The sequence below is a fragment of the Salmo salar genome, chromosome ssa16 (genome assembly GCF_905237065.1).
Source record: "Salmo salar chromosome ssa16, Ssal_v3.1, whole genome shotgun sequence".
In the NCBI taxonomy this organism is placed as follows: Eukaryota; Metazoa; Chordata; class Actinopteri; order Salmoniformes; family Salmonidae; genus Salmo; species Salmo salar.
Window position 1 is genome coordinate 67,221,878 of NC_059457.1, and position 12,271 is coordinate 67,234,148.

A 12,271-nucleotide genomic window follows, 5' to 3' on the forward strand; every position below is an offset into this window, starting at 1 on the left:
GTTAACTCTTTGGTCTGAGAGAGAATGATGTCAAGAACGAGAAAGACCTTCAAATGGACCTTCAGACTGTGTGGTTTTGGACAGAGCTCTACTCCTCTGACTCGCCTATGCTGATCTCTCACTTTCACCTTGTAAACCATGTTCAATGACACCATACCCAGATGTGTGTACTTGTCAGTCTTTTATACTCTTCCATCCAACCCTGAGATTTAAACCTCATGCTGAGTTGAACCTGAGTCAGCTTGTCTTCCCACTCTTCCAGTAATGGGCTATACAGAGGGAGTTCGAGGGTGACATGTTTCACAGCTGACTGTGTGTGTGTGTGTGTGTGTGTGTGTGTGTGTGTGTGTGTGTTTAACTATACTATACTATACTATACAAGAATAGTAAACAAACAAACATTTCACCAACATTAGTCCCCACAAGTTAAAATGCTATTCCTAGGGGGTTTAGGGTTAAGGTTAGAATTAGTGTTAGGGTTAGGAGCTAGGGTTAGGGTTAAGGTTACGTTTTGGGGTTAAGATTAGGTTTTGGATTGAAGGTTAGGGTTAGGGGTTAGGGGAAATAGCATTTTGGAGGACTGAATTGTGTCCCCCCACAAGGTTAGTTATACAAGACTGTGTGTGTGTGTGTGTGTGTGTGTGTGTGTGTGTGTGTGTGTGTGTGTGTGTGTGTGTGTGTGTGTGTGTGTGTGTGTGTGTGTGTGTGTGTGTGTGTGTGTGTGTGTGTGTGTGTGTGTGTGTGTGTGTGTGTGTGTGTTGCGCTGCGCTGCAGAAAATATGGGTTACTCTCTGTCTCTGTTAATTCCTCCCCTACAAGACCCATAGGAATTCAAAACCTCAGACTGTTAAAGTCTTAAAGTTCCTCAGCAAACATTAATAAACAAACATAAGATTCATAAATGCTGAATAAATGCATAGATGAATCTCCAAACTACACAGTGGGTCCTGTCTGCGCTGCCCCATGCAGTTCAATAAGGGCTCTGACATTGGTTGGGGGTGATGAGATGCTGAGAGAAGATGGGCTAGTAGAAAGGTCTGGAAGTCAAAAAGAGAGAACGTTTTGTTTAAAATATGTGTGAAGCAAACAGAGCAGTGAGGTTGGGAGATGAAAAGACAGACAAGACAGGCAGATGCTTGTACACACTAGAGTATGTGAGCGGAGTGGAGCTGGATTGGAGCGAGGAGCAGAGCGTGCCCAATTTGACTGGAGCATAGAGTAAGATTTTTAAAGGCTGGAGCGTCGGTCTTCTCGCCCGCTCTAATTTTGCTCCAATAGCACTCACTTCATGAGCTCAAGGCATGCCCGTCCCAGCATGCATTTGTAGTCTGCGTGTGTGCTGCTATAGTCCCTTGCTTTAGCTACTGTCATGGAGTTCCCTAAATATGTTCATAAAGAAACTGATAGTCCCCACATCAAGGTGACTTACAAAGAGGAGGACCAAGAGCAAGAGAGGAAGTGCGATGATTTAGTGTCCACAACTAAAGAATCCTTGTGGAATCTGAAAAGACACGTATCCCAAAAGCATGCAACGTGCACCCGCTGAAAGAAAGGAAATAGGTGGGTAGATAACTAAGTGTCTCATTGTAGCAAAGTATTTATAAACTTCAACGTTTTGTTCATTTTCGTTCTATTATCTATACAATGGGCCATAATTAATTTTGGCCCAATGGGCCTGGCATATTCCCACGTTCAAGGAGCTTCATTTTGTTATTTTGCCTAAAAAAAACCTTTAGGCCGACCTATAGAAATGAAACACAACTCAGCATCTCTGCCCAACCTGGGAAGGGCCAAAAGGGTGTTTAGCATCCCCAGTGGTTCTGCAAGTGTGTGTGTGTGTGTGTGTGTGTGTGTGTGTGTGTGTGTGTGTGTGTGTGTGTGTGTGTGTGTGTGTGTGTGTGTGTGTGTGTGTGTGTGTGTGTCACCATCGCATGAGCCTGAAGTCAGACTGGCCAGACTCATGTTTCTAAAAATGAATTCTAAAAATACTTTCATTTTTTTGTTTAATTTGTATTTCATTCTAAGTAAGTCACAGCCTATATGCACAATTTATAGATTATAATGGTTTAATACAATGAAATGTTGTTTAAATGCTGAGCCCTTTATGTCCCTACTAGCCTATAGTGTCGCACTCACAAATGCTTCACAATGTATTTCTTTGTAGGCTATAGCTTTGAAATAATATAGCCTAAGTAATTAATTTCCGTTCCTTCTTACATTTACATTTTAGTCATTTAGCAGACGCTCTTATCCAGACTTACAGTAGTGAACATTTCATACATTTATTTTTATTTATTTTTTTCTTCTTTTTACTCCGTACTGGTCCCCCGTGGGAATCGAACCCACAACCCTGGCGTTGCAAACACCATGCTCTACCAACTGAGCCACACGGGACCTACGCTTCCTGTCTGTCTCCTGACCTATTTAGAGTGTTTATATGCTGTTTAATATGACATTCTTACATTCACCTTTTCATGTTTCAATACTTAAAAACCAATTGGTCGGTCCAGGTAGCCACAAAAATAGATGGGTGTTGGTTAAATTGGGATTTGAATGTATGGAGCGAATTTGGCGTGGCAGTTTATTTTCCCCTGTGAACCCGGAGCGGGTTTTAGCTGAGCAGTATGAAAGCTCATGGAGCGCTGGAACAGTGTGCAAGCACCAACTCCAGCGATGAGCGGGATTTTCAACCACTCAACTCCGCTCACATGCTCTGGTATCACACACACACACACACACACACACACACACACACACACACACACACACACACACACAGGTAGGAGGGTGAGCCAGACAGATTTGTCTGCCTGTCTGTGTGGGAGGGGGGGGCAATCTGGGCATGAAGAATGGCTGGACTTAGAACCTCTGTGTCTGACAGCTATAGACTCCGACATATTGTACCAATCCGCTGTGTTTGGGGTGGAGAATGAGCTGACATAGGGGAAAAACAGCAGTGTGGGGGTGGGGGGAAGGTGTGTGAGAGCGAGTGAGCGAGTGCAGGCGTGTGCACATGTACGTTACTGTGGTGTTTTAGGACACCCATGTTGGTTGTCCTTGTGTGGGCATGACCCTAGGTATCTTCCCCCCCTCGCCCCCTCTCTCCCTCCTGGCTAGCTCCCTACCTGGCCCCCTGACTGCTGCTGGCACCACTGGGCCTCTCCAGATGTGGGAGCTGAATGGACCAATAGATAAAGGCCTGGGCAGCTTTCAGCAGGGCAGAGCGGGTGGCCAGCACAGAACAGGGAGAGGCCAAGAAGGGAAGAGGGAAAATATTGGGAAAATATTCCTTCAGTGACCTGACTGGCCAGGGGGAAGTGATAGCTAGCCTATACTATAGAGAATGCTTGTCTAAAAATGAATGTTTGTTTATGCTCCGTTGCACCATGCAGGAGAGACTGAGCGCATACATTTCTTTAAAAAAAATGTGTTTTTATTTCAAACAGTTTATTCTCCACGGTTCGCTATTAATTCATCATGGAGCATCGGGGCTGTCCAAGGCACCGGCTATCCAACCATTAAAACACTCTCATTAAAACTCTACGCCAGGGCTCAGAAACCACAAATTGCGATCAGCGGTGCCAAAGCATGTTTCACTTAGTCTCGCCGCCAGGATGCCCTAGCTGTAGCATTAATCATCAAAGAGAACAGGTCTACTTTACCGTAAGTTTACACAGATATATATTTTGTGTGTCCTGTGGGCTGACCCACCTCACTGTTCCGTCTTCCATGCCTTTGCAGCCATAGTTGCAGGCCAAACATTTCCTAACTAACCTGCTTGTGCTGTTCTCCTCTCCCTACAGAATGGTTTCAACCATGTGAGCCCCAGCAATTCAGGAATGTTTGGAAAAGGTACGGTGGAATCAGTTTGCTCAGTATTCTGTCAGTACTATAGAGTTTGTGAATGTGTTTAATATGTCTTGCAGATCTGTTTGACTTGTGCACGTTTGTCAAATGTATCTCAGCAACCTGCAAATGTGAACATTTGATAGAAATATTATTCCGCTCCAGCATATAAGTTACTGTGGAGGTAGAGGTTGGATACATGTGTACATAGTGTAGGGTATGGAACAGCTCCGTTTTGGACGGCCGTGTGTGTTTGCCCATTCCATTGCCTCCGGCTGGGGGGGGGCAGTTAGCCCTGTGGTAACAGGAGATTCTTTGTCTGTCCAGACGTGTCTCCTCCCCTCCTCCCACCTTCCTCCCCCTTCCTACCATCATGGTGACATCTGACCCAACACAGCTCTGCTCCTGTACCAGGGGGGGCCAGACACACACACACACACACACACACACACACACACACACACACACACACACACAGTCGGGTTATGGGAGAGAGAGGATGTCTGGAGTAGTCTCTGACTCGCTGTCATAACAAATATGAGACCCACTCAACAGTCTGTAGCACACTAATGCAGTCTTGTCTGAAAAAAAAAATCACTCTGAAATAGGAAAACACATTACTAGGAATATGGATCTAATGGATTTAAATGAGAGACAGTGAGGAAGGGAGAGAAAGAGAGAGAACGGGAGATAAGAAAGAGAGAGTCCTCATGGTCATCAAAGTCGAGAGAGAGAGAGAGAGAGAGAGAGAGAGAGAGAGAGAGACACACTCAGGGGAGTTATGGTGTGATTTTTAATGCAGGTCTTTTCAAGACGGATGAATGGGAGTCGGTCTCTCCCCCACCCATCTCCCCCTCTCTCTCGTTCTAGCCATGGATTTAATTAACTAGACCCCCTGTTGGGACCAAACACTCTTTTCTCCAAATACAAGGACACTGTCAGAAAAACACACACAGAAATAGCAGATAATTACATTGTGAAATAAAAGTTGCTTCGGTAGGACAGCGAGGAGGCACACAAAGCGCGGGGGGGGGGGGGTACAGAGCTATGCACGCCAGTAGGGAAAATTGACTTGAATTAATGCAAATGACTGAGAAGTGTGGCTGGGTTGTTGTTATATGTCTAATGGCTATGGATGTAAAATCATTTACATAAAGTCCATGTATCTATTGAGGGTGTGTGTGTGTGTGTGTGTGTGTGTGTGTATCTCTTATAGTCCCCTCTGCTTCCCCCTCAGACTGTCCCAGTTGCCCTATAAGACAGAGGACCTGGCCCAGCAGATTCTGATCTCCATCCCACGAGACCGCATCTTGGCCCAGGATGCACTGCAACACCCCTATTTCAACACGCTACCGCCCCCCATCATGCAGCTACGAGACAGTGAGTGTGTGTATGTGTGTGTCACTACACCTCAATGAAACACATAACATATCAATCTATCTATGCAATAAGAATATGCGTGTTTTGTCACAGCAATGACAGTCAAGCGATGCATAATGTGGTGTGTGTTTGTCTCTGTGTGTGTGTGTGTGTGTGTACACATGTGGGAGACTAAGCATGTGTTTGTATGTGTGCGTGCGTATTCATGCGCATATATTTCCCTCCTCTGACTTTCCCCTCCTCCCCCCATCAGTATTCTCTGTTTCTCCCTGCCGGTGAGAGAGATTGGCACTCCGTTGCACTAAACTCCAGTGCAGTTTGTCACTTAAACAGTCTACCCGTCCGACGCATGATTAAAGACACGAGTTTCCTACTGTGAGCACAGATGGCTCCTTTGAAGAGATCAGACTGTCTCCACAGCTCTCGGGTGGCTAAGTAGATATACATCAGGAAAATGCATGTATAAGTAAGCAAAGTTGCATTTGAAGTCTCTCTCCACCTGTCTGTCTATCGCGCTGACAGTCTGTCTGGTGCGGTTTGAACGTAGATGTGTTTTTCCAGGCCGTAGAAATAATATTCAGTGAACAGAAGAAGAGTACAGGGAGTACTAGGATAGATATTAGTGAAATGTAGGAATGTATTGGATAGGAATAAAGCCTCGTGGGATACAGTGTCTGATATGGTCAAGCAGTAGGTTTCCAGCTGAATGTGTCCTACACACACACACACACACACACACACACACACACACACACACACACACACAGTCTTGCGCAACTAATCTTGTGGGGGCATACAATTCAGTCCCATTCAAAATCCTATTTTCCTTAACCCCTAACGCGTACCCTTACCCTAACCTTAACCCGAAAACCTAACCTTAACCCTAAACCTAACCCTAGCTCCTAACCCAAAACCTAATTCTAACCTTAACCCTAACCCTAGCTCCTAACCCAAAACCTAATTCTAACCTTAACCCTAAACCCCCTAGAAATAGCATTTGACCTCCCACCAACAACATTTCCCCAGTTGATCAAATGTCTGTTTGTTTACTGTCCCCACAAGTATAGTTAAACACACACACAGACACACACACACACACACACACACACACACACACACACACACACACACACACACACACACACACACTCTTTCGATAATGAGCCATCATTACTGCTCGTACTCTGCATGGCATCCAAGACAGAGAGAAGAGACCGTAGGGGAGAGACATCAATGAACAGAGCGGAGAAGGAGAATAGGGAGTGAGAGAGAGCAACTGAGAGAGAGAGAGAGAGAGAGAGAGAGAGAGAGAGAGAGAGAGAGAGAGAGAGAGAGAGAGAGAGAGAGAGAGAGAGAGAGAGAGAGAGAGAGAGAGAGAGAGAGAGAGAGAGAGAGAGAGAGAGAGAGAGAGAGAGAGAGAGAGAGAGAGAGAGAGAGAGAGAGAGAGAGAGAGAGAGAGAGAGAGAGAGAGAGAGAGAGAGAGAGAGAGAGAGAGAGAGAGCAACTAAGAAGCGAAAGAGTGTGGAGAGAGAAGGTTCTCTCCAGGATGAACAAACTTATTTTAATGATGCCAAGGTCTCGGCAGGGCAGAAGGGAGAAGGCCTAGAAACAGACCAGTAGTAATGAGTAGCCCTTTTACTTTCACACAATGTATCACAATATAACTGGAACAGTGGCGAGCAGCATCAATCCTGAGAAGAGAAGTCATTGTAGTTGTTAGGGATGGGGCTCTAGCTGGACTGTGGACGACCACACCCAACACCAGGTGCCTATGAGAGGTCCCTTGATCGCGTCCCAGCTAGTAGCCAGTAAGTCTGGAAGGAGGGCGTGGTGCCGTTTTAGGCTCTAAGCTGTCTGAGCTGCTGTGATCGGTATCTGTCAGACTAACTGCCCTATAAGGCTTCTCCGGGAGTTAGTGTGGGAGATGTTTATCTTTTTGTTATTGTTGGTGAGCTGGCTGAGGAACTTTTTCACCTGACTTTATAATGATGTGAAGCCGTAAGTGTTGCCTGACTCTCTCGCTCTCTTTCTCTCTCCTACTCTCTCTCTCTTTCTCTCTCTCTCTCTCTCTCTCTCTCGCTCTCTCTCTCCCTCTGTATCTGTCTCTCTCTCTACCCCCCACCCTCTCTCTACCCCCCCCCCCCCCTCTTTCTACCTCCCCCCCTCTCTCAGCTGTATCAGTCTTCAAGGTCCCCGGAGTGAGGCTGGAGACAGAGGTGAAGGATATCTTCAGTCTAAGGATCAGACCGTCCCAGCTGGTGCCCTTGGCTAAGTGCTGGTGATAATGGACCTCTAACCCCCTGGGCTTGGCCCCTAACCCCAGGCCCCTAGCCCTGCCTGCAGGCTAGACCACCATCTGATCAAGATGGAGAGGCATGAGGCTTCACACACACAACACTTACCTAGACCCCCAGCGTCCTCCACCAACCTCTGCTCTTGACTCCACCCAGCATTCCTCAGTCAGAGTTCCCATGTTGTAAGAAGACAGGAGAGTATATACTCTCTATCTGAGACCCGATGTCTGTTGTTGGTGGCAACGGAAAGCTACGCAACGTCTAAGAGAACTGTCAGGAAGCTCAGAACTCCTTAACATCTTCCTCCTTACCACCTCCTCCTGCTTCCTCCCTCCTCCTTCTCCTTCTCAGAGCGTCTCCCTGGACTCACTATGCTCTCTTTGCCTCCTCCTAAATATTCACTGAGGTTCAATGATGACGATGGGTTTGTTTTTCAGGTGAGTGTTTTATTTTGTACTGCCAAAACATGCATATATTATATACCTCTTATGTTAATCAGGTCCTTGTGGACCATGATTGTTCTTTTGCACAGCATGCAGGTGGGTATCCCTGCAACAGAATGACTGTGACGGTTGTGTGTACGCTGTTGCGTTGTGTGTACACTGTAATTCATGTTGTATTGTAACCATAAAACTTCCTCCTTAACACCCCATATAGCGTATTTTTCGGCAATCTTGTGATGTCCACTCTTCAATTGTCCTACACTTGGGTGCAGCTTGCCTTTAAAATGTGTATGTGTTTTTCGTGAGAATGCGTGAAGGAGTGTGTGAGTCAATAAATGTTGCAGTAGTGATATTGTGTGTTTATTTTCTGATATATACATATAGAACTGCCTGCAGGTCTACATATCGTATTTTGTTTGTTGTCTTCTCTAACAAGCTACACTATATATACAAAAGTATGTGGACACCCCTTCAAATGAATGGATTCGGCTATTTCAGGTGTATAAAATCGAGCACAAAGCCATGCAATCTCCAAAGACAACATTGGCATCAGAATGGCCTTACTGAAGAGCTCAATGACTTTCAACGTGGCACCGTCATAGGATGCAAACTTTCCAACAAGTTAGTTAGTCAAATTTCCACCCTGCTAGAGCTGCCCCGGTCAACTGTAAGTGTTGTTATTGGGAAGTGGAAACGTCTAGGAGCAACAACGGTTCAGCCACGCAGTGGTAGGCCACACAAGCTCACAGAACGGGACCGCCGAGTGCTGAAGCACGTAGCACGTAAAAATCTTCTGTCCTCAGTTGCAACACTCACTACCGAGTTCCAAACTGCCTCTGGAAGCAACGTCAGCACAATAACTGTTCGTCGGGAGCTTCATGAAATGGGTTTCCATGGCCGAGCTGCCACACACAAGCCTAAAATCACCTGCGCAATGCCACGCGCCAGTTGATGGGGTGTAAAGCTCGCCACAATTGGACTCTGGAGCAGTGGGAACGTGTTCTCTGGAGTGATGAGTCACGCACGCTTCACCATCTGGCAGTCCGATGGACTAATCTGTGTTTGGCAGATGCCATGAGAATGCTATCTGCCGCAATGCATAGTGGCAACTGTAAAGTTTGGTGGAGGAGGAATAATGGTCTGGGGCTGTTTTTCATGGTTCGGGCTAGGCCCCTTAGTTCCAGTGAAGGGAAATCTTAACGCTACAGCATACAATTACATTCTAGGTGATTCTGTGCTTCCAACTTTGTGGCAACAGTTTGGAGAAAGGCCTTTCCTGTTTCAGCATGACAATTTAAAAAAAATATATTTTACCTTTATTTAACTAGGCAAGCCAGTTAAGAACAAAGTCTTATTTTCAATGACAGCCTAGGAACAGTGGGTTAACTGCCTTGTTCAGGGGCAGAACGACAGATTTTTACCTTTGTCAGCTCAGGGATTCGATCTTGCAACCTTTCGGTTACTTCAGGTGTATAAAATTGAGCACAAAGCTCAAAGTCCCTGTGCTCAAAGTGAGGTCCATACAGAAATGGTTTGTTGAGATCGGTGTGGAAGAACTTGACTGGCCTGCACAGAGTCCTGACCTCAACACCATCGAACACCTTTGGGATGAATTGGAACGCCGACTGCAAGCCAGCCCTAATCGCCCAACATCAGTGACCGACCTCACTAATGCTTGCGACTGAATGGATGCAAGTCCCTGCAGCAATGTTCCAACATCTAGTGGAAAGCCTTCCCAGTAGAGTGGATTTTGTAATGAGATGTTTGACGAGCAGGAGTTCACATACTTTTGGTCATGTAGTGTATATTGTTGTAAATGGCTTTTGTCCTTCCTGTCATCCTCCCCTTTTCTCTCATGAACTTAGAAAGACTTTTGTAGCATGGCAACCGTGTTGTTTTGTGAAGTTACTACATTCCTAGGAGGCTCCTCCAGTCGTACAGACTCCATCCATTATCATCCCACTGACCATCTCTCCTCTAAGACTGCAAGTCTGGACCTCCTGAAGTCTGGCTGCTGCAGGGCCTCAGCTGGTGTGTAATCTACCACTACCCCATGTTTTAACTCTAGTATACCGTAAAACAAACTCAAGACACAGGACTGGGCTGGCGCAAGACGTAATGTGTGTGTGTGTGCATCTTTGTGTGTGTGAGAGAGATAGAGGGGGGAGAGAAAGGTGTGTGCGTGCGTGCGTCGTGCATTCGCGTGCGTCGTGTGTCGGTGTGCACATCTGTGTGTGTGTGTGTGAGACATGGAGAGAGGGCAGAAAGAAAGGTGTGCGTTGGGTGCTAAATGTTGCGTAACCGTGTAAAATAAGACATGTCCAGGTGATGAACAACTCTGACTTCCTCTTCTGTCATAATCCCATTTCACAACACTATCCCCACTGGCTGGCTCTCATGTACAGTATTAGGTTTCGGACTTAATGAATAGACACCAGGTCACCCCAGAGGAAGAGATGGAGAGGAAATTGAGTAGAAATATGGGGCAGTGTTATGTTTACTTACAGAGTCTCTGTGAGAAGCAAGAGAGATCCAGTCTCACATGTACTGCGTTAACTCCCTAGTCTGAGGGTTAAGGAGTAGGGTCCCCTTAGGGCCTAGATGCTGATCTTGGGTCAGTTTTGCATTTTCCCCCACTAATGGTTATGGTTAAGATTGGGGGAGGATTGGGGGGAGCTAATCCTACATCTGTACTTAAGGGAACTTCACCCCCGAGCAAGGGTTTACCCTAAATGAAGTTGTTCCCTCCCATCATCCGAGGGCACGGTATCTGTTGGCCACTAGGGGGCACTGCAAGCTATGCATGTCGTCCCCTTGAGACCGCACTGGTACACAGGTGGTTGTTATGCTGACAGTTTTATCGAGAAGTACACACACACACACACACACACACACACACACACACACACACACACACACACACACACACACACACACACACACACACACACACACAGATGGAGAGGGTACATTGTGTTTATTTGAGCAGAAACTTATCCCAATGGAAGTGTTGCTTTGCCAGTTCACAGGGAGGTGTGACAAGCACAGGGGACTGAGGTGCCAAACCCCCGGCTCGGGCACATGACACCTAGCTAGCTTGTCATCACTCTGTGCCGTGGAGCCTATAGTATTTCTGAGCCAGCTCTCGATCAGTTTACAGCCAACAAAGACAAAATGGTCCTATAACTACAACAAAGACCGAGAATCGAACAGCCAACCGTGACGGTGAGGTAAGCTGTTCTCCAGAATGGGGGGGGGGGGTTGTATGTGTTACCGTGTAACACAAACGTCGTCTAACAAACTAATGTGATTTACTATGCTTAGTGAGCCACCACTAACTGACATGTCCCTAACTGATGATTGGCAGCTGCTTCCTACATTCAACAGCCCCTAATCCACCTCACACCCTCAGCCTCCTTTTGAAGGCCAGACAATGTAATGGGATGTTCCATGCCCAAACACCATCTTCCCCCCTGACAAACATCCTATGAGTATTCCTAGGTGTCCAACCCTTCAACTTCCCTGCTCAAACACCTTCACATTTGGCCCGTTTAAGTCGCCCGCTGGCTGAGGTGTCACTAGGCATTGGGGGACCTCCACACTCACACAGCACTAGACCGGATCCAACCAGTCAGGCTAAAGCAATGCGAACCCGGAGAACCATAGAGGAAGGGCCTGGGATGGTGAACTTGAACCCTGGCTTCCTCACTCAGTAACAGTTGCTTGCTTAGCACATGTGACTTCCAGGCGTGTGTGTGAATGGTCCTGTGGGCAGCGGTGAGAGGGACCATATGCTCTGGGTCTGGGAGCGGAGGTCTGGTCCCAAAGCGTGGTCAACCGGCTCAGCCCCTCACAGCGTGGTCAAGCCCTCACAGCATCCACACTGACCCCCTCTCCACAGGGACAGACTCCCCCCAGAACCACGACCTTTCCCTCCGCGCCACCTTGCCAGCTATCAACAACTGGGCTATAGATAAATGGTCTCTCACTGGCTTATGCCCCCCCCCCCACTCAATGGCTGTCTTGTCTATTTTCTCATTTGCTCTATTGCTTCGTCTTTACACCCACCTCTCTTCCATTATCTAAACTCTTTCTCAATCCAATGAAAATGATGATTGCTATGACAATATTTGGATGAATTATTGTATTTTGTGTATTTATCATGCATCAGTTGTAACTGAGTAGTTTAGCTTGTGTTACACAAGCTGATCATCAATTTTTTTCCCCCAGAAGGAGACATGCCTATCTTCCATCCCTGCCAGATGTCCATAAAATCTCACACAGTGTTACACAACTAGAGGGAGAAGG

At 46.6% G+C, this 12,271-nt stretch overlaps 1 protein-coding gene across 4 annotated transcripts in view; it reads left to right on the forward strand.

The window, feature by feature from the left end:
• LOC106574248 (cyclin-dependent kinase 15) overlaps nucleotides 1–8,315 on the forward strand; it is a 32,635-nt gene extending 24,320 nt beyond the window's left edge. For all 4 annotated transcript variants that reach the window (XM_014149984.2, XM_014149985.2, XM_045697612.1 and 1 more), the window contains 3 exons: nucleotides 3,804–3,852; nucleotides 5,084–5,226; nucleotides 7,399–8,315. In XM_014149984.2, coding sequence (XP_014005459.2) covers nucleotides 3,804–3,852; nucleotides 5,084–5,226; nucleotides 7,399–7,508 — 302 coding nt within the window. In that variant the 3' untranslated portion in view covers nucleotides 7,509–8,315. The remainder of the gene's footprint in view (nucleotides 1–3,803; nucleotides 3,853–5,083; nucleotides 5,227–7,398) is intronic.
• The last annotated feature ends 3,956 nt before the right edge of the window (nucleotides 8,316–12,271 follow it).